Source organism: Penicillium oxalicum, chromosome IV, assembly GCF_001723175.1.
Source record: "Penicillium oxalicum strain HP7-1 chromosome IV, whole genome shotgun sequence".
Lineage (NCBI taxonomy): Eukaryota > Fungi > Ascomycota > Eurotiomycetes > Eurotiales > Aspergillaceae > Penicillium > Penicillium oxalicum.
The window spans coordinates 3,690,098-3,714,261 of NC_064653.1; the positions used below are offsets into that span (position 1 = coordinate 3,690,098).

The window sequence follows — 24,164 nt, forward strand, 5'->3', positions numbered from 1 at the left end:
TTCAACTGCCGAAGATAAGATGTTGAACACTTGAAGAAGCGCCTTTAAGCTAGTCTACTTACCAAATGACTAACCCACGAGGATCCTTATAATATTGATAGCTGAGATGACATACACGGCAAGAGTCCATGCATGGGCCAGTAAGGCCGTTTATTACATGTTTTCAAGGGATCTAAAGTGAATCCTCTTCCAAAGGTGGCAGCTGAATATTCTTACCATCGCCCTTGCTGATTTCTATGGACTCCAAATCAATGTCGTGTAGGAGACGTATCTAAATTGGAACCCCGAGATATCTGTTAGCTTATGTACACTCTCTTCCACAGCGCCGAAGAGGTATTTTCTATTAATATATGGATGACAAGCAATGAGTGAAGCGCTTACTTACGTTAAGAGCACATTGACCATATCTGAATTTTGGATTCACCGACTTGTTGTAAACATTGGCACCACAGATTCCGCAAAAAAAGATCTGTAAGTATGCGAACCAAACCGATATTCCTGAATCACAGTAGTCATTAATATTAGCGATTTTTTGCGTAGGCCTAATATTATAGTGGATAATATTGAAAGGTCAGGTATTATAGTTGAGTCATACCTTGAGCGATTTTGTTCCTTGGTGAATTTCTATATCATCCACAAACGTAAGCAGACTACCTGCAATGTGGCAATAGCTACCTAATATGGGTTTTAGTCTGGCCGTCAATTGCATGATGTAACTCATTTGTAGGGCAGGGGAAAGTGAGCATGCTGGGGACATTATGCATGCGTGTACGTACAGTTGCAAGAGACTACTGCCAATTGCGACAGCGGAGACGGTAGCTTTGCAGAGAAACGCACAGCCTTGCAATGGCAAGTTCCCTCGTAGGAGGCTTCTGTAAAATGATCCATAGAACCCTATTTATCGGAATCTTGGATGCAGACGCCTCAATCTCAATCTCTGAGTAGTAGATCCCTCTCTTTCTGTCGTACTGGATTTGCACTAGAGCAAGATCTGGATCATAGAGTCAGACTTCAGAGCTGGGTGTAGGAATTGCCCTGCGGAAATTTAATAGGTGTAAAGTACATGACTTAATTTAAGCCATACCTGAAACCCTAATTATAGACTGTGAAGCCAAAATCGTTGAGATTGTTGGGTACCGCTCGTTGGGACTAAACGGTATTCGGCTTGATTGATGGACCGGCTCGGTGGTAATTCAAGTCGTATACACCTTCAAGTCGGCAAAGCCTTGGCATAAAAGGTTTCACTGTAAGTTGTGTGGTCAATATTGTAGTTACATAATTGAATAAAATGATCAGTAATCATCCCGAACCAACTAAGGTTGCTCAGTCAAACTTAACTGTTCATCAGCTGCGAAAATCGACCAAGACCATAAATTTGACAAGTATCCGGAGCCCAGCAATATACATGTACGCCGAGGACTTAGCATTGCTGGTGTACACACACCCGCTGTAATGAGAGGAGTTCCCGGTGCTGACAACAGCGCGACGGAAATTGTTGTGTATGAGGTAGCTTACGCCTCCACTGCGGCACAGAATACAGCTACCCAGGCCAGCGACCATCTCAAAACAGTCTCCGAAGATTTAAACTTGCATCTTCCCGCATGTTATGCTGTCTGATTCTGGGTCTACAGTTAGGGTGACTACAGCACGGGTCTCTTTAAAAACTGCTCCAAGCCAACTACTTCGTTTTCATTTGACCTGCAGGGGATCTTCGCCTCGGTGTCCGAGGACAACTACCATTTGTGAGAGTTTTGAAATCAAGACATAGGCCGAAATTATTCTCGCTCGTGACCGAACCTTGGAATTTGGTTCTATTTCCTATAACGTCTGTGCCATTGTTGCAAAGTAATGCCTTTCGATCTAGACTTACGCAGCTCAGAGGGCTTTAAATCCACAATTAAACATATCCATGATCGTGAGGCCTCGGTCGTGTAATAAGGGAGATATAAAGCGACCTTTCATGGGCTTGTTGGGAAGCTATAATTCATCATTCAGTAAGGAACTGGAGTTTTGCCCTCAGAGTTAACAGGCCTCTGGGCCCAAAGACAGCCCGAAAATGCATAGCTACCATAGACATTAAGTTACTTCATTGAGTCAGAAGCCCCAACATGCGGCTGAGGTTGTCATAATCTGGTATCTGGTCAGATGCAAGGGCTTTGACGGAGTTCATATACTCGCACAGTGGCTACAGACCACTGCAGAGATTCTCCGTTGCGATAGAAGACTTCATTGACAAGATTGAATTTGCTGCCATACCATGCGCCTGCCACGGGAGCTACCCGCGAAAGAGAAATACAAGGACGTATCCCAGTGATTCCATATCATCTCTCCGCGATATAGCAATCCCTTGCTGACGGAAGCAGGCTTGAAAATACAATAGAACTTTCAGCGCCTGCTAGCTGGCGAGGTAACGGTTGCAGTGAAATCCCACCGTGCCGTTGCTCACCGGTTTATCCATTAGGCCAAAAGGTCCAAGTCAAACCATCTGTTAGGATGGTTTGTCCTGCAACGGTATTTATAGACGATTGGTCTCACATCCCGCATGTTTTCCCGCATGCGCTCTGGGACCACAGCAGGCCTTGAGTAGTCCCGATCCCGATCAGAAGCACGCGCTTAAAAGATAGGTCATAGGCAATTTTCCGAGGTTGCACCTCTCCGTGGATAAAGCTTTTTCTGTGTATAAATTTCAGTGTGAAAAGAATCTGCTTTCCAATGTGCGTAATCTGTTCTAGCAAGAAAAAAAAGCCCGCTACTTACCAGTCGCAGTCTCCCCAGCCGAGCTTGCACAGCGTAGGGAAGAGTAGGGCCCAGCCGCTCCATAACCAGATAATATCGCTATCCGCAGGTATGTCCTCTCTTAAACCGGTGATAGCCGTGCTAATAAACTAATAGAACTTCTTGACTCAGGCTCAATTGTCGGTATAGCTCGTATTCATAATAGAGGGTACTGCTCTGCGGACTGAAGAGTCCCGAGCCTCGCTCCGTCTTTACTATGACCTTTCCTTCTTGAATAAATCTTATCAGATTCAGATACAGCCTACACAGACACAAAAGGAATAGGCAGAGACTAGTTACGGATTTGTATTTTCGGATTCAGGTTCTGCTTTAAAATTCCCGCCAAGGTTATGCCGTAGCACCACCACTTCGGGCCCTTGTCTCCTTTGCGGCCCATCACCGTACCGCTGTCCTCACTTTCCATCTTTTGTTAACTTCTCAGCACTTCTTGCATCTCATGTTTTCTCATATTTTCGCCCAAACTTATAAATTATCCATCGATATATAGAGTCAGCGCCAACATCTTGGTGAGACCAAATGGTCCCGATGATACTCCACACACCATAGAGCGGATCACTTTGTTCACATCAACTGGAGGTTTCCATGTACAAATTGTATTCGTGGCAGTGCGGTGTATTAGGTAGTTCAGGAGTCCGACCTGCTGCCGGTTTAATAGACTTCCCAGGCGATCCTCCTAAACAAATCCGCAATTCACTTTAGAAGAGCCATGAGTCGGTTGATTGACCAAGTATTAGAACGCCGCCAAAGGTGTGTTTCTCGCCTGAACGTGAGGTCGAGTTCAAGTCAAGTAAGTCATGACTCGGAAGGGAGACCAACTAGATCAGACCAAGAAGTGTACTCCCGTGCCCTGGAAAACGTGGCATTGCACCCCGAGTGCACAGTTTCCTCGGAAAATTCCTCGCCAAGGGTCCTCAATGGTCCTGCGTACAGGATTTCATCGTCCATGCGAGATGTCTGTTTATCAAATCTGATCACAAATTTTCTAGCCGACGACTGCTCCGCGAGCCTTCCCAGTTTCTCGGCTTTCTCATCGGCAAACATCCACATCTAGCGCCTGGATGAGGCTTTGGGGCGTCCTCATGGTGTTGGATGCAGATGGCTTGAATCTTCACACTTTGGGTCGCAAGGCATACGACTTGACAGGCAGAAGCTTAAACTGCTTTGGGAAGCCAGTCTGAATCTCCGCCTTGATGACCGTCATTCCAGCCTCTTCGAAGATTTGCTTGAATTTGGCATCCGTCCGAGTGACGCTGCTGTCCTCATCATCATACATGTCTTGCTCGTTGGGCGAAGTGGACAGATTCTCTTTCACCACCATTAAGCCCGTCTCCGTCAAAGCCTCCCGACACCGAGAGACATACTGAACGAGTTGCGCGTCTGTGAGATGACCCACGCACCACTGGGTCCAGATCAAGTCGTATTTTTTCTCTGGATACCAGTTTTCCAACCCCACGGTGTAAATGTCACCCACCACCCCGTCTTTCTTGAGCGGTCCTTCCTGCAGCACCTGAGTAAATTTGGGCACTGGCTCAACCGCATCGACCACTGTGCATACATGACGGAGAAAGCCTTCCGTCACACGCCCGACACCGGCACCGCAGTCCACGCCCTGGCGGAATTGCCCACCAGACGGCACTGTGGGCAGGAGTCGACGAACTTTGCTCAGAAAGTTCTTGGATCCTTGCAATTCGATACGCGAGTACCACGGATATTGGCCCAGCATGCCAAGCATGTTGCTTGAGGTACTGGGGAGGCTACTCCAGTACCGAATGGATGCAGCGTGGTCAATCTTGGAATCAGCCGGGACTGATGAACCTGAGATGGACTCATTTTGAGATTCCATATCTTGAGACATGACAGGGTTGGGTTTGTGGGATGATCCTCTGCAGTTGTCGGCTTGGGAGTTTTTTTTTTCTCTCTTTTCTTTCTTCTTTGGATAAGTGGGTATGATGGTCTCCGGACTTGCCCTTTGGGTGCAACTGCCTTTTGGTGCCTCAGGTGCTAATTTAGTGGGTCGTCTCTCTCCGCTGGGGAACTTTGCCTCATCACGAGATTCACCGAGATTTGGTAATCACAATTCACCTGATCGGCACAGTACTTGGGTACTTGAAGCCACAAGTCACGTTACGAGATCAGGTGCGCGCTCTGCAGATGGCAAGGATTGACTCTTCTGGGCTGGAATTGTTGCTCAGACAGACACCACAACCTGGCGATGACAAGATCATTTTAAGTTGTTAGGTATTCTGTTTTAGTATGGTGAAATATTACAGTGCGCCCCGCGAGAGTTGGGGTGAGACGTGCATATCAGTCTCCCCGTCTTTGAATCCATGTTGCCCACAGCAGCAGCGATGCTTTCAGGTTCAATCTATTGCGGTTTTTTTTTCTTGATGGAAGAAGCCCTTGAGGGTGAACCTGCGCCTGTAGGCCTCAACATTAACCATGTCCAGAAGATGCAGAATCATGTACAGTTTAATAATCCAGCATTTACTATCCAGCTTTCCTTTTTCCCTTTTCTTCTTTTTTTCAAAAAAAACTAGCGCTTGCGCATGTCGGCCACCTCCACATGCAGCGCTCCCCATGACCCCAAAGTCTGGCCGCTTCGATGGGCGGGTCCCGGCCAGCCGACCTCGGGGGCAACTGGCCCCTCGGACGAGTCTTTATTGACCTGGAGTTGCAAGCACATCTGCGCATCTTGATGGTTGGCAATCGAGACGACGCCATGGTAGACCAGCAGGACTCTTGGGACCTTCATTCATATGAGCTGGACGCCACTGTGCAGACGTATGGAGACCTTGAACATGTATCACCCCCAGGTGAGTCAGTTGCGTTGCGTGCGCTTCGGAGATGGCCGAAACGAGTGATGCTGAGCAGCGGTCAAAGACTGATCTGATTTTGATCCTTTCTGAAGTCGACAACACGTTGAATGATCTACTATTTTACGATCATGATCAAGATCAAGCTCAAGGCCAAAGTTTCATAGGCGGAGAAGGAGCATACATCCATGAGCGCAGCCTTGGCTCGACGCATGTCTCGCCCATCAGCAATGACGCTCCCCAGCTCTTACCTGTGTCAGCGTGGACGCAAAGTCCTTCTGTATCGGAGAGCTGGGATCCGGTGGACTTGGGTTTCTACGATTCCAATTTCAATGTGTACAGAGGCCCTTCTTCAGAACCTTCAAATGTCGCCTCTGGAGTTGCTGGATTCTCCTGCCCAGCAACTCCACCTTTGCCTCCTCCTAACGGTGCTGAAGTCCAGACAACGGAACAGAGCAAAGTATGGGGCTTGCCTTTTCTGAACAGTGGTACCACATCCGGACTCACGGATGTAGTGCAAAACGATCATCGTCCAGTACCAGCTCGATCGACAAGTCGTCCCTTGGGTCTTCCCAGAAAGAGAAGTCGGTACTCACTCTCCAGGTGGCGGCCACGAAGTACCGGATCATGTACTCCTATCAGCCCGAATTCTCAAGATCCAATGCGGAGATGGCAAGAATCTCCCCCGGAAGACGAACCGGCATCGTTGTCGGCGATCATGCGCGCCATCGACGACTCCAGGGATTTGTCGACCGATTCAGTAGACCAGGGGTCTGCGCTAGAGTCCTTCCGCCATCATCGTCGACCAGCTTCGATCGCCAGTTCACGAAGCGGCACCAGCGTGTCCTCATGGCAGTCGTCGGTCTCGACACGGTCGGCAATCTCCGCGTCGTGGAATTCCCAATCTCATGCAGCGGGCCCCAAAGTTAACAAGGGGAGAGGGAAAGCTAGAAAACCGAGTGGTCTGGACACCGAGCGGATTTTTTGCTGCACGTTCTGCTGCGACACCTTCAAGAACAAGTACGATTGGTCTCGGCACGAAAAGTCTCTGCATCTGAACTTGGGAGGCTGGGCGTGCACACCGCATGGTGGTACTGTCTGGTCCGCCGTGACCGGGAGGCTACGATGTGTCTACTGTGAAATGGAGGATCCTACGTTGGAGCACCTTGATAGACACAACCACTTTCAATGCTCGAATTCGACCCACTTGTTCCGTCGCAAAGACCATCTGGTTCAACACCTCCGGCTTGTGCATGCCCTCGATACCTTGCCTCCGCTTGATGACTGGAAAATCCCCGGTCCACCGATTACCTCACGGTGTGGCTTCTGCGACCACAGAATGGAAAGCTGGGATGAAAGGACCGATCATCTGGCGGCTCATTTCCGTCAGGGAATGACCATGAAGGACTGGCATGGTGAACATGACTTTGCCCCGGAAGTGGCTGCCAAAGTCATCAACTCCCTCCCACCTTATCTCTTGAGCTGGGAATCAAACACGATAGTGCCTTTCCGCGCCTCCAACAAGACGGCGCAGGATCATCTCGACCAAATCTCCGCCCGGGTGAATTCGATAGCTGCTCAAAACACCTCTTCGCAGCCCGCCGCATCATCCGCGGCGCCGGCAGGTGATTCCAAATCACCTGTAGGGGATGAAGCAATGGTGCCCCTCGAGACTTTCACGGGCATTTTGACTCAACATCTCAGCCGCTATGCTCGCCAGCAAATGAGTATGGGGATCATCCCCACGGATGAGATGTTTCAGCAAGAATCCAGACGACTGCTCTATGACTCGGAAGATTCATGGAATCAATCAATCGCTGACAATCCCGCCTGGATCTCCTCTTTTCGGCGACAACTCCAGGTACAGTCGGGGCCCTTGTCAAGTGCTAATCCTGATCACTTGGACATGTCAATAGTCAATTTGGGCACTACCACGGACACAGAGCAAGCTCAAAACTTACCTTGAAAAATGCATGGATCCTCCTTGTGGAGATGCGGATGTAAGAAGCATTTTGAATTAAGTCTTATGGCCCATTCATTCTATCCTGTTCACCACGAAAAGACCGGGCATCGAACCGAGGCAAGCATTTCCTCCAAAAAAACAATGTGTCGCGTCTTATTGGACAAAGAGAGTCTTACTCGCCGCTTGAGTCAGGTCTCAAGGGCTCTACTGCGCTCCCCCATCGAAAGAGCAGACCCTGAATCGCCCAGAGACCACCAGATTCATCATGCGCTCTGACTAACATCTGTAGGTCGGCCGAATGGGAGGCACACTACCCTTCAAAAAATCAAAACGAGTGTCTCGCCTTGGTCCTTCGGATACCTGGATTAAGGATCTCGGGAGAAGGATGTGGTCACACCGAATTCATCGCGCGCGGTTACACAACCGAGGAACCAGAAGCTCCATCTGGGCCGTACCAGGCCGCATCTTCAGTAGCTTCAACGGCCTTTTCGGCCTTGACTTGGACTGGACAGAACCAACGAGGGGGTTACGGTGAATGCTTGAATTCTAATATGTGTTACACCTCGGAGGATGAAATGAGGAAATCTCCAAATGAATGATTACTCTACCTGCATGAGTGAGCCCGATAATCCCGTTCATTCTCTACAGAGATTCTCTCGTCGTAGGTATACACGATTGAAGCTGAGCTGAGGTGTGTTGCATGAAGAAGAAAACCAGAACTTCCTATGAGAAATAAGAGGCTCAGCTTAGAAATAGAGGTATATATCTATCAAAAAAAAATCGCACAATCCGACTCCTCTCTTCTTCACACCTCAATCCAAAACTCAAATCAAATCTCAACCCAGAAACCCACCTGCACCCTTCTACATCCAAAAATGAGAACCTCCATCCTTGCCCCCCTCACCATCCTCTTCTCCCTCGCCCTTGCAGGAACCCCAGATAACCCCCAAAACATGACCCCTTGTCTGGTAAGCCATACAAGTTTTTTGTCATAATTTCAGAATACTCAATATCAATGTATCAACTAACCCGAATCAATATCCCCCAGCTCAAATGCAACCAACAAGCCGCCGAACAAGTCGGCTGTGGCACATATCTCAATACGGACTGTACTTGTCCGAGCGATCCGTTCGTCGTGGCGCTAAACACGTGCCTGTTTGCGCACTGCGACGCGGCCGATGTTGAAAGTGAGCCCTTTTCCCCCGGCCCCTTTGTTTTCTTCTCGTTTGTTTTATTTGGAATTTAGTCTCGGGAGATGGGACACTTTTTTTCAATTTTGATTGCTAACGCCTTTCATGAAAATCTGCTGGATTTAGTGTCCAAGGTGTTGCATGTGAAGATTTGTCATGGGGATCCGGTGCCGTGATGGGAGAAGGATGGAAGACGGGATGAGATTGGGATGGTGGATGGTTTTAGGGAATGGAGATTGTCTCTTTGTTGTTGGTGGTGGGGGGAGTAGGGGATAGGTAGTAGGTGGTCAAGTGGCATCGCCGCGGTGTTGCATTAATGAGTGGCTCGAGATTTAAGAATGAGATTGATGGTTTATTTTTTGGGGAGATACATGTGTGGCGAATAGAGTGCGTAGATCGACGAGTCGAGATATTACTGGGGCGAGGGAGTGTAAAGTCTTCTTCTAAGGTTGGGAAAAAAAAAGGCCTAGTATGAAAAAGGCGGAGAGGAATTTGACAAATCAAAGTGTTAAACTTGATTTGATTATAATGCAAATCGCATCGTCTATATTAGGTTAAAAATTTTGAGAGTCAAGGACTCGGGAGGTGCTCCCTCCGGCGAGACTCGACTCCTTGGTGATGATGATCATCTGAGAGGCGCGACGGGTGTGGAATTGCACACAATCCCGTCAGCCGCTGCAAACAGAGCAATGTGACATTAAGTAACGCTCGTAATATGTTGAATGGGGGTATCATAAGTCATGTTGAAATCGTAGAAGAGAAAAAAAAAAACTTGCGTGTCGTCGAATGAGCAGCCATGTTAAATCGGCTGCTCCATTTTTTTTGTGTTCCCTTTCTGTTGCTTTTTTTTATGTGTTGAAGACCATAGGGCAGAATGTGTTAAACAGCCGTCGCCGTCTCCGTCTGGCCCTCACCAGTAGTCTTCTGGCCACCGGCTTCGTCGGCCGTCACTCGCACCTCGTGACTGTGCTCGAGTTCCGACAGGACGATCCAGGTGGGAATGATGGCGATCAGGGTAATGCCAAAGTTGAGTCCAATGCTGACAAAGTGGTTTGCACCACCTTCCGACTGCATGGCCCAGGCGACGGTCTGGCCCAAGGCTTCGAAGCCTCGCAGGATACCGCAGTGGTAGGACAGCGAGGAGAGATCGGTGGTGTATTGACCGATGAGCCAGTACAAGAATTGTTGAAAGGCCTGGCCACCAAAGGTCCAGAAGAAGACGAGGGCGTAGGATTTGCCGAATCCACCGGTGAACCAGTCAAAGACGGGAGATTCGGGAGCATTATAGAATTGATTTTGGAGGATGGAGGCCCAGATCCATGTGCCGGTCAGAATGGTGACGATGGCGACGAATGCGATCTTGGCACGGGTCTTGATGTGGATGCCTTGGCGATCGAGAAGCCCCGCGATGAGGAACGAGGAGGCGATACCGGCAAAGTTGGTGAAGAAGGAGGAGAAAGCACGCGCGCGCACGGTGAAGTAGGTTGTGAGCCAGGTGCTGAGGAAACCGTTGTAGAAGTAGCTGATGAAGAAGGATGGGAGGAGGAGGAGAATGCGACGCGTGGCCAGCAGTGAGACGGCCGCCTTGAATTCGGCAGCCCAGGTGGGCTGCTTGTGAACGAGAACAAGGGTTCGGTCCTTGCGCTGGACCTTCTCGGCGGGACTCAGAAGAAGGGCAATTGGGAAGCCCAGACACATGATGACAATGAAGACAATGTACGTGCTGGAGCTGATGGAGCCCTTGCTGGACGTCTGTGCATTGAGGCCCAGGTTGATGGCACCTCCGACGATGGGACCGGCAGCTTTGGCAGTTTGCCAAATTGCTAAGGAGAGAGAACAAAGACTGTTAGGCACACCATTCAATTAAGACTGCGCTAGGATCATTGATCGGTACTTACCCAGGTAGAAGGCTCGCTCATGAGGGCTAGGGTATCCGATGATGATGGCTGCTTCGGCAGCCCAGAAGAAACCAGCCGAGATACCACACAAGGCGCTTCCAAAGAGCATGAACCATGTATTGGCCGAGTAGTTGTTGGTGTACAGACCGGCACCGTAGATGGGATAGCCGATGGCACCCAAGGTCAATCCATAACGCAGACCAATACGATTGTTGATCGCTCCCGCCGCCACGCACACGATGGCAAAGAGACCGTAGACCAGCGCATTCGCCGCCGACACCGCGTACGGCTCTGCAGCACCACCCGCACCCAGATTGTTCAAGGCATCCCACATGCCCGGAGCCGTGAAGGATACACCGCTGGCAATGGCAATCTGGAAGGGAATCGACCGAAAGATCGACCGGCGGGTCTGCAGCTGGGATGATTCGACCACCGAGGGAGCGTCTGGCTCACCCGCCGTCTTGGATTCGGGACTCGCGGCACCCATCGTTGTGATGGAAAGAGAGAGAGAGAGAGAGAGAGAGAAAAAAAAATATGCAGGTCTCACGATCCAGTCGCGATCACAAAATGCAGACAGATGGAGATGTCCCTATAGGATTGCACCACGGCAAGGAAGAAATTGATAAGAAGTAAGAGTAAACTGCGAAGAAGTGGTCGATGATTTTGAAGACATGCTCTTTTTCCCATGATTCTACGGAGTGGGGCGATTGCGTGATTCCATGCTGATTCACACATTTGGAGCTGTTACGAGATGCCAAGTCCACGAGGCCCTGGAGAACCAACTCTCACTCGCTTGACCCAGGGCTTCATTGTGGAGTGGTAGCTTGGTATTCAAAGGTCCAGACACTGGAGAGTAAGCCTGACCAGTCGACTGTCAAACACCGGAACTTGAGACGCGATACATGGTGGGCATTTCTTCACAAGATCCGACGTACTGGTCGTCTACAGGCCAAAAAAAAATTTCTGAGATGCATCTGCGCCAGGTTATGATGTATAAGGAAGCCATGTGGCAAACAAGGTTAAAGTTTTTTTTTTCCTTTTCTGTGCCAATGGGTGGACCCGGGCCGCCTTTGTTGGAATTCTCTGCGCACGCTGATAAGCGTCGAGTCTGTGCTTTTCGGGCCGAGTCTTGAGCCGATAGTGGAGATGACGGTGTCTCTCTCGTGGAGGGACCTTCTCTCCATCTAACAGCTATAGTACATTCTCCAGCGCAAACATACTTGGATGCCGGTACTTGATCAAAGTGACCGTGCAACTATCGCCGGCAGGAGATCAACTTGTTTCTTAGAATTCGTCCGGTGTTCCACATTCGGTCGAACTAGGCATGGAAAACTACTTGGAAACCTGGTCATGAAATATAAACCTACTCTTTGGTGAATGAGCACGTTGATTTGTGTGGAGTCATTCTTTCAATCTAAATATTGCCTCTTAATCCACCCGATGATGCTGGGTTGAGTCTGAATTGATTCAACAAGCATCCTTCCACAGCCGAGTGGATGTCATGAGCCCTCCGGGCCTGTCTCAGAGATGGCAGGTTTATCCACAAACCAGTCCTTGGAAGTCCCACAGAGAAATGTTCCATCCATGTATTCGAATCGGCAGACTATGACAAATGACAAGGTTAGGAGGAAAAAGAATAAAGATCTCTGGGGAGATTATCACCTGAAGAGTCTCATACATAGAACCAGTCCTGCTGAGCACAGATCGGGACGGGGAACACAAACGAGATGTGGAGGCATTTGCGATCCTGGCATCGATGATAATGGATCCAAAGTCAAGAGGTTAAAAAATGAATGTATATTATTAAATTTTGAGATTCGAGGTTATTAGATCCGGAAACGGGCCAGCCCGCTAGTGCACCCGCAGGGAGACATCTAGGACAGGGGGGGGGGGGGGGGTTCCGTTCCAACTCCATGACGTCGTGGGTGGAATGTACAAATACGCATGATGTCTACCGGCATGAGACCGCTTGAAAGGTGCTCAATATCCCTGTGAACCTAACTCGGCACTTTGCATGAGGAAATTTTGCCTCCTCGCAGACAACCCAAATCGAGAAGCATCGGCCGCGTGGCCTAGCCCGATTTTTTGAGGCCCGAAGACGGAACCCGTATTCTCAGTTAACTGTACTGAGAGATTTCAAATCTTTGCGGTTCTATATCTGCTGGTAAAATCTCGATAACTTGAAGAGTCAAGATTCTTTGGGAGGGGAAAGAAAAAAAAATGAAATAAGAAGAAAAAAAAATTAGCCGCAACCAGATCAACTTACTCGGGAGGACATTTCTACCGTTTGAAAAGTCTCATGTGGTTACTTTCTCCAAAGAGCAACAACTCTCCCTCTCATCGCTTATGATCGCCTAGCATTTATAGCTACTTCCTTAAGAAGCTCTCTGCATCACGGCAGGGATCCACCATGCATCGACATCGACCAGGAAGAGACGCCAAGTTAAAGCAGAACCCCCCCACCCTGGGCAATTCCAAATATGTCCTCATTTAAGCACCTGATGGGGCGGCCTTCAAATGCCTGCTCTTCTGCAAGACGGACTGTGTAATGTGTAGATACCCTCCTCCTAACCCACGACATCACATCACGGCCACATGCCAGCGAACCTCAAGGCCCGGCGATGCAGACGCAATAGATCATCCGCACGCGCGGAATTGCATTCCGCTCCCAAACTCAATTTTCGGATCGCTCTGTGGGGTAACCCCGGAGATCTTCGTGGCGCAATCACCTCGACACGACCCTTTCATGTATATGAGCGTTGATCGAGTGTGAACAGATCAGGCTGGGAGATGTCTGTTTTGCTCTATTTTTTATTTTTTTACTTTTGTTTTTGTTTTAATTTTCAGGATTTTCTGCAAATTTCCAAAGTGATATGACACCCTCAGGCGTATGCTTCAAGGTTGATTTTGCTGATCGGCCAGAACTGAATAGATGCCGCGGCTCCGCCGAGTCTCGATTAAGTCGACGCAATTGGAATGGTCTGCCGTTGCGCCTCCCTTAGAATGCGGCATTTGGCTCTCTTAGACTTTTTGAATTTTTGACACGTGAGTAAGGAGGGGGCGGAAAGCACCTGCAAGCCAAGAATTCTCGTCTCGATCTTTCTGGTGGGTTGGGCATCTGTTGAAACTTTCTTCCGCAAATCATTCACTACTGGGGGTCTTGGGGGAGGGGGAGAGCGGGGGAAAGATTTGACCGTGTTGATCACTGCGCGGTGGAGTGATGCGAGTGGATTGCAGCTGGTCGCACAAAGAGAAAGCTGGGCACCGGATACTCAGCAGAAGAGGGGAAAGGAGAAAGGGGGAGGGGACAAGAATGTACAAATAGTCGGTAGGTTCACTCGTGTCTGCGGTCGGGAGGCAACTTGCCATTGCTCTTCATTTCTGTCTACTTTCGATATTGACTTGACTTTGTGTCAGTAATCAACGCTGGACTCAAGTCTTTCTTCTCTATCCATCTCTTCCCTATCATCTTTGGGCGACTCTCCCAGTCAACTCGAATCGGAACCATGGGCTCACACGGTCCAGCACAAGACGCCGGGGCGTCCATGTGCTCTGTGGATGAGTTTGTAAACACCTCGTTTGACTATGTCATTTGTGGCGGCGGCACAGCGGGCTGTACGATTGCTGCACGACTCAGTGAGAACCCGGATGTGACGGTGGGAGTGGTTGAAGCGGGCAAGTATCGCATTGGAGATCCTCTCGTGGATACACCGGCGGCATTTTTCCAGATGTTTGAGGACCCTGAATATGACTGGTGCTTGTACAGTGCACCACAGGTAAGAACCAGCGCATCAAAATCTTCACGCGGACGAGAGAGTAAAAAAGGGGGCAGCACTCTGATTTGAAAGCGTACAGAAACATAATCGAGGACGCGTTCACCATATCCCCCGAGGGAAAATGGTGGGCGGCTCGAGTGGTATCAACTATATGATGTATGTTCGAGGATCTACCCAAGATTACGATGATTGGGCGGAGCTGGTCGAGGATGACGGCTGGCGGGCCGATATTATGCAGCAATATATGCGCAGACACCAGGTATGCACCATTCCCACGAGACAGTCTCCTAAAGCGTGCGAGGTTTCAGATCTAATTTGGTTCCGGGGAGAATTTAGACTCTCGAGCCCTACGATGAAGCCATGACCGATCGTTCCACAATGCCGCTCGTCGGTGAATTCCACGGCACAACTGGACCGGTCCGAACAAGCTTCAACGACACCGTTCTCCCCATTGAAAGAGACATCATCAAGGCGTGTGATGAGACTTCTGGAATCTCCAAAAAGCCCACTGATCCCTGGAGTGGCGATCACATTGGGTTCTACCATACCCTCGGTGCGATCGTCCGCACCGGCCCAAACAAGGGCAAGCGAAGCTACGCCGGTCGTGGATACTACGAGCCCAACAAGACAAGGCCCAATCTCAAGATCCTGTGCTCCGCCTTGATCAACAAGGTCGTCCTGGACGGCCACAAAGCCACGGGAGTGAGCCTCTCCCACGGTGGCAAAGACTACCAAGTGGGCGTCAAACGCGAGGTGATTGTCTGCGGTGGCGCGCTCAAATCCCCCCAGATCCTTGAGCTTTCTGGTATCGGCGACCCGGAAGTCTTAGAGGCCGCGGGCGTTGACTGTAAAGTGGTGAACCGGGCCATTGGTGCCAATTTCCAAGATCATGCGATGACCTTTGCCGTCTTTACCACTCAGCCCGGCACCATGACTCTCGATACCCTCCATCAGGTCCCCGAGGCAATGCAGCAGGCGCAGCAGCAGTATGCCGAAATGGCCAGTGGCCCGCTGAGCTGTACATCCACCGTGCAGGGCTTTTTCCCAGCCAAGACCGTCATGTCTCAGAGTGAACTCGAGGCTGCGATCCAGAGCATTCGAGAGGTCAAACCCACCAGCGATTTCCACCAGCGACAGTTGCAGCAGGTCATCAAGCATCTCGAGAGTGACAAGTCTGCCAACATCCAGATGGTTCTGGTTCCGGCAACGGGCAACGTGGACGGCATCGAGCATCAAAAAGTCATTTTCCCACCCGCGTCGCCTGAGAATCCTGCAGGTGTGACATTTGCCATGTGTTTGCAGTATCCCGTCGCTCGAGGATACGTTCACATCAATAGTTCTGGTAAACCTCCCCTCACTGCACGACGGCGATTCCCAACCCCCCCGTCGCCAGCCCTCTCAAAGAGCCAAACCTGACACCCACCTGGATTTTTTTTTAAAGTGATTTCCTTACTGACTTGCTGATTCCCTCTCTAGATCCGACTGCACCACCCGTCATCCAACCAAACTACGCCGGCCACGAAGCCGACGTCGCAGTGCTGGGCGCCGGTCTCCGTTGGGCCGACAAGGTCCGCCACTCATCACACCTCAAATCCACCATCACCGGCCGAGTGGTCCCCGCCCCGAGCGTGGATCTAAACGATATGGCCGCGGCCAAGGAAGCTGTGCACGACGTCGTACTGGGTGAGTATCACGTCTGCGGCTCCGTCGCAATGGGCGACGCTCTGGACTCTCGTCTGCGTGTCAAGGGCGTCGAGGGGCTTCGAGTGGCGGACGCCTCGATCTTCCCGAACAATGTGAGTGGGAACATTGTCAGTAGCGTATACGCAGTGGCTGAGAAAGCGGCGGATATGATCCGTGCGGATTGGGATTCTGCACCTTTGAAGGAGACCGTGGTGTGATTCCTGGTCAGGTCGGAGGTGAAGTGAAAGGTCCTATTGGCGTGAGCGGAAAGGTGGGAAGGAAATGTTTATATGGGGGGGGGTTTCCCCTCCTTGTAGGTACCTATGGACCTTTGAAGTGCTCTTCCATGTTTCTTTTCTTTTTTTTGTTTCCAGATGAGAATCCGAGGGTCAATGATCCAGTATCGTGCACATATATTATGGGGACTGTATCGCATCGAGTTTTCGATCTAGATTGAGTCTCTATGTATTCGTTTTCGTTCTGTATGTGCATCGCTTTGGAGTGCTTTGAAATCGTGATTGCCATTTTTTGTCGAGAACTCGGAACTAGATTTCCGACTGCAATTTGTCGGTGGATGGTACTTTTGGTCTTTTTTTTTTCTCGCCGTGCGACGGTCACAATCCTCCCTTTCTACTAGAGTCACTCTAGTAGAGTGGACACAGGACCTTGGCTGCATGACTCGGGTGGCTAAGCTATTTCAATGGCTTGTGACGGATCCACCATTTTCCAATTCTTTCTTGGCGAGTCATGCTTCTCCCTCTTTCTCTCTGAACTGTGGACTTTAGAGAATGGAGTATGAACACCTTGGATAGTGTCCAGCGCGCGACAACATGATGCACATTCTGACCGATTAAATATGAGATCCTGTCGGGTAGCACAGATCGAACAAGAAGTGTATATTCTGTACTGCGTAGCAGAGTAATCCATTCTAGTGCGATAAACCATAACAAACGGCAAGTTCTCAGTATAAACAAAAAGCATAAAACACCTTCACAGAGCGGACGTCCTCGTCTACCGTCCTTTCTACCCGTGACTAACCAGTAAGGACCAAAAATTCAAGTACAATTTGCCCAGTTTGGCTTTGGTCCCTCCACTGGCCGACTCCAAGGGACTCTGCAGCAGGTGGGAGGAACAAAAGAGGGAGAAAAGGACGCGAGCCACGACTCAGTAGCGAAGTACTGAGCAGCTCGACATTTTCTCGCGAGAATCGGGGCAACGAGCCCATCCTGCAATACTCATGATCGCAGTCTCATTAAGTTAGGTATCTCAACTGATTATATCCATGATGGCTTGCGGGTGGAAAGTATCCGATAGGATCCTGCTCTCAGCCCTATGCAGGACATGGAGGGGGCCCATGCATCACAGGATCAGACACGAGGTGAGCGATAATGCATGCGATAAGCGGATCAAGGTTTGGGGGCGGTGGTGATTCTCAGTCTATGCTTTGGCTGTAGTTTCTCCTTGGTTTATGATGGAGCTTTTGAACCGGGACTCTAGTGCTCTCCGTCTACAGGATGTAGCCTGTCGGCTGCCGCTAAATTTGAAGCTCAGATCCCGGTGGTGCGGCGCCGTTGGATGATGCGACATTAACCTGCAGGGTCGTTGGTGGGCCGGCCAGGCCGGAGTCTTGTTGGTGGGCTCATCCGAGCTAGTTTCGAGGCCTAAAATCTCTGTACAGCTTTTAGCCGTCCGTCATGACGCACCTGCGCCAATCCCAGTGCAGTAGTGACATTATTTGTGACTGCGTGGAGCGATCATTGTACTGCCCGACAAGGACGGTTTAAATGGGCAGAGGGGCAGGTGGTATTCACAGCCTCTTTTGTATGTGTGTGTGTGTGTGTGTGTGTGTTTCATTACTCAATAGTAGAATCGACAATGGCCGCAGATCATGTGAGTAGACAGAATAGACATTCCATCCTCGGTTGTCGCACAAAGCCGTGGCCAGTCCCAGTGTGCTGGTCTCAGTCCCCAACCGAGCCCGACTGGCTGGTCAGGTGACTTTGGAAAAAGTTCTCACAGCAAAGGGACGCACGTGCCGGCTGGGCTTCATGTGAACGGTCGAGCCACACCGCCCTAGTCCGGATGTGGACTAGCAGGGGGGGCAGTGAGTCCGTCGCAAGCTCTCGAGTGTCGACGGGGCGAGTCTCGACTGTGACCTGCCGTCATTGGGAGCTCAATCGGCTCCGCTCAAGACTGCCACGGGAATAGCTCAACTTCGCTTCGTTTCCACCGCGGTGCCGGACCTCGTTTCCAAATTCTCCTCCCTCACCGTCAGATATTCTCGCAAGCTCAACCGATCACAAGGGGGGTTTATTGGGTTCCTCTCAAAGCACTTGCTACGCGGCTTTTCCAGGGCATCTCAATTGATTCCAGTCTTTGCCTCGTCGGTCTGCTCCATTGAAATTGCAACCCGTGGTGCACATTTCCTGTTGCGGCAATTCAATCCTCCAATTGACACCACCCCGCCTCCTCCTGCCCATCTTCGTCTTCCTCCTACTCTTTCTGCCCTCGTCTGAATCCTTGACCATGTCGAGTCAACCTCTGCTTCAGACCGCTCCTGGTAAGTCAATGCCCATCTTCCTGCCCCAGTCGAGAACGCGGCAAGATCGTTCTTGATCCAGTTGCTTGCCTTACCATCACGTCGATTGCCAATTGCCAATTGCCCTGCACAACTGCCCCCCAAGAGACACACTCCGATCAATGAGAGTTCTCCTTCACTAACCCATTTGTCTCCCTGTTCTCCTCAGGCAAGCGCATTGCTCTCCCCACTCGCGTCGAGCCCAAGGTCTTTTTCGCCAACGAACGTACCTTTCTCTCATGGTTGAACTTTACCGTCATTCTCGGCGGTCTCGCCGTCGGTCTGCTCAACTTTGGTGACCGTATTGGCCGCATTTCCGCCGCCCTGTTCACCATTATCGCCATGGCGGCGATGATCTACGCCGTCGTCACGTTCCATTGGCGTGCGCAAAGTATTCGTCGTCGGGGTCAGAGTGGATTTGATGACCGCTTCGGTCCTACCGTCCTGGCCGTTGCACTGTTGGCCGCGGTTGTGGTGAACTTTATCCTGCGCATGCGGGATAACGAGTTTAACTAGGTCGTTGCAAATCGATAAGGGCCCTTGAGGATTGTCGCCGTTGGGAGTCAACTCTTTTGAAGGTGTTGGGTTTCTCGCGAAGAAAACCTTCTCTCGCTATCACGATAGCATGACCTGCCGCCACTTTTGGTTTTCTCGGCCGTTCTCTCTTGCGATTTACGTCTCCTGGCCCTCGATGGGCGGGGGTTTTGTTGACTTTTTTTGTTCCGTGTACCGAGCGGTGTCCTTTTTGGCCTCTTTCCGGCTGTACGCAAGATTTTCACAGTCTTTGTGCTCTGCTCGATATCCACCATGATGTACATTCGCATATGTGTCCCTTGAGGGGGAGGGGTTTTTTTTCCTGGCGCATTGTTGCTTGAATTTTATCTGGATGCTCGTTGTTTTCTTGATTTTGTTCTGCATATGATCCTTTTCATCAAAATATGATACCTCTTGTTGCCGTCATGGAGTACGAAAATCTTCACAGCCTCGATTTTGAGAACGGACTCTGTTTCGTAGTGTGGACAGAACCAGAAGTACCATCATCTTTGGACGCGGAATGGGCGATTAAACAGTAATGGCCCTATTTCCAGTGCAGTGCTGACAGCGTCGAGCGCGGACTATCGAGTATACTAGGAATATGGCGGTGTTTGACCGCGGTGATATTCGGTGCCTTGCGGAAGAGGAGATGTAATCTACGAGTGGCATCTCTCTCAACCACTTCGAGTTCCTCTATGGTCAGTCCTTCCAAGGGTGTGTTAGCCTGGCACAAGCAGAAGAAGACCAGTTCAATTAAACTATGCCACTCGTGGGCTGAATGATAAAGTTGCTCACAGGAGGGATAGGGTCACCCAATATCAATCACACACGTCCTCTCACCTTCTATTGACAATAATCCTTTACCACAACCTCTCCCTCCAACAAACCCTCTGCGACAAACTTCTCATAACTCCAGTAATCCTCCTTCATCCCTTCCCCCACCACCGCCGCATCGCTGAAATACCTGGCTGTCCAATAGGCACTGCCCCGCGTGAACTGCGCCCAGGCCGACAATCCCGCCCGCAGACTTTGGCCTCGTTGGGCCAACTCATTCTTCCCTCCAGTTTGAATCGCCCACTCGCCCACAAATGTCGGAAACTTGCCATCTCCCGCCGACGCCCGGGCATCGCGGCAGATATACGTTGACACATTCGCACTCGTCGCCTCCGGGAACTGGAAATAGTAATGATGCAGATCAAACACGATATTCTCCGATGCATCGAAAAAGGGTGCCCAATACTCCTCCGTCTTGAAACTTCCCTGCAGCATCACGGGGATTCGGGTGTTGACCTTTTTCACGCGCGCAATCACCGCCCGGAAGTATCGGGTCAGCCACTGTGCCCCGTCCTCCGACAAGGCCGCGGGCGTGCCAAAGGTGGAGAAGTCATGATTGTCAACGGGCTCGTTGATCGGCTCGATCGTGTAGCTCTGCGGACTGGACGAGTCCTGCACGAACGCGACGAGCGCGTCCACCGCGCGAAGTGACCAGTCCAATGCCGTGTCGTTGAACCACCACCCCCAGTGACCAACCTTTTCGCCAATGTCGAGCCCATTAGTCCCGCCTGGGAGTGAGTGCAGGTCGATGATGATGTGCATGCCATGCTTGTGGATCGCATGGTCTGCAATCTTGCGCAGGTGCTGTTGCTGGTGACCCGAGTACAGTTGGGAGCCGGGGACTTTGACCCACGCCGCGTAGGTAGTGGGGATACGAAGGATGGAGACCCCGGCGGCAGCGAGCGAGTCGATATCCTCCGGGGTGATGAAGGTCTTGTAACGGTCTTCAAAGACTTGGGCACAGCGGTGCGGTCCAAGAGTGGCGCAGATGGTCCATTCGTCTGAGGCGTTGGCGCCGTAGGTAGACCACCATTTTGTATCGATGGTGGATTCTTGTTCGAGCCACCCTCCGAGATTGACGCCGTGACCGGAGAAGGTGCGCCAGTTGATGTAATCTGGATTGGGGTTGGAGTTGGGGCTTTTGCCCGAGAGATTGCACGATGAATCGGAGGAGGTCGTTATTGGAGAGGCGAGTATCTTGTCAGAAAACACCGCCACTGCCAGGATGGCAAAGCAAGATACTGATGAGAGAAGACGCATCTTTGTAAGAGACAACCTTGAACCCGACCTTCACCACGCTCCTGGAGGGCACAATCCGTAATGATACTCTTTAAACCAGTCGCAAATCGATCCGCCCTTTTATACCATCCATGCAACCCCGGATTCTCCACTTTTTCCATGCCGGGTTCTCCATGTTTTCAGCGAAATTAAAGTTACGTCTCTTTCTCCTGATTCGCCTCGGCTTCATTAGATCCCTTCAAGTTCGTCCAGACGTCAACTCGCTCACAATAACACCGAGCCGTGGAGCCACTATACCACCTGTACTCTCTCCTCTCCTCTCTCCTCTTCCCGTAACTGCAAGTCTCAGCATCCACGGATTTCATCACTCCCATCTCGTGTCTATGCCTTGATCAGGTATTCCCAGCAATTCTTCCCCCATACTTTTCCATCGACTCCCCCGACTTCCACTCCACTCCACCTCCACCCAACCCCAACTCCGGGCCAGAATTTCAACCCGAGCAAATCCCGAAGTTTTCCCCCGCCTTTCTCCTACTTTGAGAATTTATTATTTACTTTTTTTGGACCTATCATATGTGTCGGAGTCTCGGATATCCCAGTGTCTTTGAGCACCCACGTGGCGTTCCTAATTGCATCGAACGACTTGGGCTCTGCCTCTGCGGAAAAAATCAAAGCCGATGGGAGAGGCCCTGGTTCAGTCGGGAATTCCGAAACTTTCGGCTGTGATTCCCCTCGATTCGGCCAGTTTATGGAAAGTTCCGAATTTTGGGGACTTTGAGATTTCGAGTATTCTGGACGGACAACACAATCGCTCTTGGTATTGAATTATCGGTGTCCAGCTAGCTAATCAGGTTGTTATCCTACGATAGAAGGTTTTGCAGAAGTTCTCTTTACAATCCGAGGTTCCTGGAATATATGATATAAGGTAACTATCACTCGCTTAGGAGGCGTTTGAACTATATATTTCATGAGGAAGCACCATCCATACCTACTTTGGAAATTCAATTGCGCCCTCTTGGGTTTGAGCTATTTGGAATCACTTGAGGCAAGAAGGAAAGATTAAGAGGATGAGGTCTTCTGTAAGGGCAAAGCACCTATCAAGAGACAAGACCACATTTAAAGGGAATGGAATTACGGTTCACTACCATGGTGGCGCGCATCTTAACGTTGCGGTAATCGCGGTGATAGCGGCAGTAGCAGCAGCAGCGCATATGCATTGCATCAGTCGTCCTAATGACACCTTACGGCCGTCAATACATGCCAGAAGGTCCCGTCTCAGACGGAGACTGAATAGAGTAGGGAAAGAGATGTGGAAATAACAGAAACTCACATCTCCGGACACCGCCATCCTTTACTGTCTTCATCCTCTACTGTCTTCATCCTCTACTGTCTTCATCCTCTACTGTCTTCATCCTCTACTGTCTTCATCCTCTACTGTCTTCATCCTCTCGCGTTTCTTTTTTCGTCCTGTCCTCCTACCTCCTACCCCGTAGGCCCCACACTCACAGTCTTTTACTGCCGTAGGAATCCCCGTACATCTACCTTCTGACGGGAGAAAGAGAGAAGAAAATAAAAAATGAAATGAAAAGGAATAAACAAGACTGAGCATGTAATCAGCGAGGCCATCCTTCTGCCGTCATAATCATATCCCGATCAGGTTCCACCACAAGTTCCGATTGAAACTCCTCCGTCTCCGGCAACTGCACTTGATACTCTTTTACAACAGCCCCTTGCAAGGAAACCTCCTGTGCCTTGAATCCCAAAACATGGCCACCGACTTTGGTATCCTCGGCAATAAAATGGAGATGAAGGCCGACCACACTGAAAGCGCTCGTGAAACAAGGCGAATAAAATCCAAAAATCGTTCCACGCCGTTGAGTGAAAGATCCCAGTCGTTGACGCTTGGTCACCTCGGCCAACCCTTCACCGCGGTAATTCTGGCGAGGAGCCACTCGGTACTCGATCCTCTCAAAGTGTGCATCAATCTTGATGGCCCAGAAATGGTTGCTCGTCGAGGGGAAGAGAGTTGACATTTCGTCCATCAAGGTGTGATGCGTCAGCGTTCTCAGCTGGACAGATCGAGTGGGCTGGAAGAAGGTGACCATCAAAAAGGCGGTGATCTCTGAATGGGCGAGGACGCGCGTACTACCGTCTGAGGTATATTGGAAGGCTTTTCCGTTGATGATAATGACTTCGCCATCGAGACTAGCAAGAGTGCCGAGGCCATGGTCGCCGTGGGCAAGCATCTGAGAGATTGGGATTCCGTCCCCGCATAGGCCTTGAGCTAAGCAACTGATGAGAGAATATTGGTACAGGTGGTTGGGAGCTGCCATGGTGGAATGAGAGACAAAGAATCGTGCACAGGCTGGGAACGATATGGATGGGGGAGATAGGATGGTGGAATGAAAATATACATGTGCGCGCGACCAAGACCGATAGGTGCGAATGACGATCGCCATGGGAATGACATCAAGTCAATCGGTCTGGGAGTGTCAGGACTACCATTCTGGTCTCTATACAGAGACCTTTCGAAAGAAAGAGTCGAAAACTTGCTTTGGACGTGCATTCTCGTATTCTAGGGACAGATTCGCCACAGGCTGCGCTCGAGCTGTTTGGGTATCGCAGAAGATCTTTTGAAAAGGTGTGAGACTGGACATCCCGAATATTGATGGCTTACCCAACCTGACTCGATGACGACTTTCCGGTCATCGGATACTATGCATATGCATTCGGTGGTCACTGCAATGAGGTTGTGCCATTGCTTGTGGTGTTGGTCGCTGGAAATAATTTCCAGCGCATGTACCAGAAATTTCTGCATGCATAAGATAATACACACGGTCATGCGCCTCTCCCTTCTGGA

At 50.4% G+C, this 24,164-nt stretch overlaps 8 protein-coding genes across 8 annotated transcripts; 3 read left to right on the top strand and 5 right to left on the bottom strand.

Moving 5' to 3' along the window:
- Positions 1-172: 172 nt before the first annotated feature.
- Positions 173-757, bottom strand: POX_d06016 (uncharacterized protein; the record flags this gene model as incomplete). The annotated part of the gene is made up of 2 exons (XM_050114846.1): positions 173-271; positions 596-757. The coding sequence occupies 2 exons, from the start codon at positions 755-757 to the stop codon at positions 173-175; spliced, it is 261 nt and encodes an 86-aa protein (XP_049969797.1).
- Positions 758-3,904: 3,147 nt separating this feature from the next.
- POX_d06017 (Alpha N-terminal protein methyltransferase 1) lies at positions 3,905-4,651 on the bottom strand (the record flags this gene model as incomplete). The annotated part of the gene is made up of 1 exon (XM_050114847.1): positions 3,905-4,651. One exon carries the CDS (start codon positions 4,649-4,651, stop codon positions 3,905-3,907), a length of 747 nt encoding a protein of 248 aa, XP_049969798.1.
- Positions 4,652-5,398: 747 nt separating this feature from the next.
- Positions 5,399-7,575, top strand: POX_d06018 (uncharacterized protein; the record flags this gene model as incomplete). The annotated part of the gene is made up of 2 exons (XM_050114848.1): positions 5,399-5,609; positions 5,705-7,575. The coding sequence occupies 2 exons, from the start codon at positions 5,399-5,401 to the stop codon at positions 7,573-7,575; spliced, it is 2,082 nt and encodes a 693-aa protein (XP_049969799.1).
- A 2,066-nt stretch (positions 7,576-9,641) lies between these two features.
- POX_d06019 (uncharacterized protein) lies at positions 9,642-11,147 on the bottom strand (the record flags this gene model as incomplete). The annotated part of the gene is made up of 2 exons (XM_050114849.1): positions 9,642-10,585; positions 10,661-11,147. The coding sequence occupies 2 exons, from the start codon at positions 11,145-11,147 to the stop codon at positions 9,642-9,644; spliced, it is 1,431 nt and encodes a 476-aa protein (XP_049969800.1).
- A 3,019-nt stretch (positions 11,148-14,166) lies between these two features.
- POX_d06020 (Dehydrogenase citC) lies at positions 14,167-16,337 on the top strand (the record flags this gene model as incomplete). Its single annotated transcript, XM_050114850.1, has 4 exons — positions 14,167-14,436; positions 14,516-14,695; positions 14,773-15,778; positions 15,913-16,337. The coding sequence occupies 4 exons, from the start codon at positions 14,167-14,169 to the stop codon at positions 16,335-16,337; spliced, it is 1,881 nt and encodes a 626-aa protein (XP_049969801.1).
- A 2,308-nt stretch (positions 16,338-18,645) lies between these two features.
- POX_d06021 (Vacuolar transporter chaperone 1) lies at positions 18,646-19,213 on the top strand (the record flags this gene model as incomplete). Its single annotated transcript, XM_050114851.1, has 2 exons — positions 18,646-18,679; positions 18,867-19,213. 2 exons carry the CDS (start codon positions 18,646-18,648, stop codon positions 19,211-19,213), a joined length of 381 nt encoding a protein of 126 aa, XP_049969802.1.
- Positions 19,214-20,074: 861 nt separating this feature from the next.
- Positions 20,075-21,325, bottom strand: POX_d06022 (uncharacterized protein; the record flags this gene model as incomplete). The annotated part of the gene is made up of 1 exon (XM_050114852.1): positions 20,075-21,325. The coding sequence occupies one exon, from the start codon at positions 21,323-21,325 to the stop codon at positions 20,075-20,077; it is 1,251 nt and encodes a 416-aa protein (XP_049969803.1).
- A 1,592-nt stretch (positions 21,326-22,917) lies between these two features.
- Positions 22,918-23,637, bottom strand: POX_d06023 (uncharacterized protein; the record flags this gene model as incomplete). Its single annotated transcript, XM_050114853.1, has 1 exon — positions 22,918-23,637. The coding sequence occupies one exon, from the start codon at positions 23,635-23,637 to the stop codon at positions 22,918-22,920; it is 720 nt and encodes a 239-aa protein (XP_049969804.1).
- Positions 23,638-24,164: the final 527 nt, after the last annotated feature.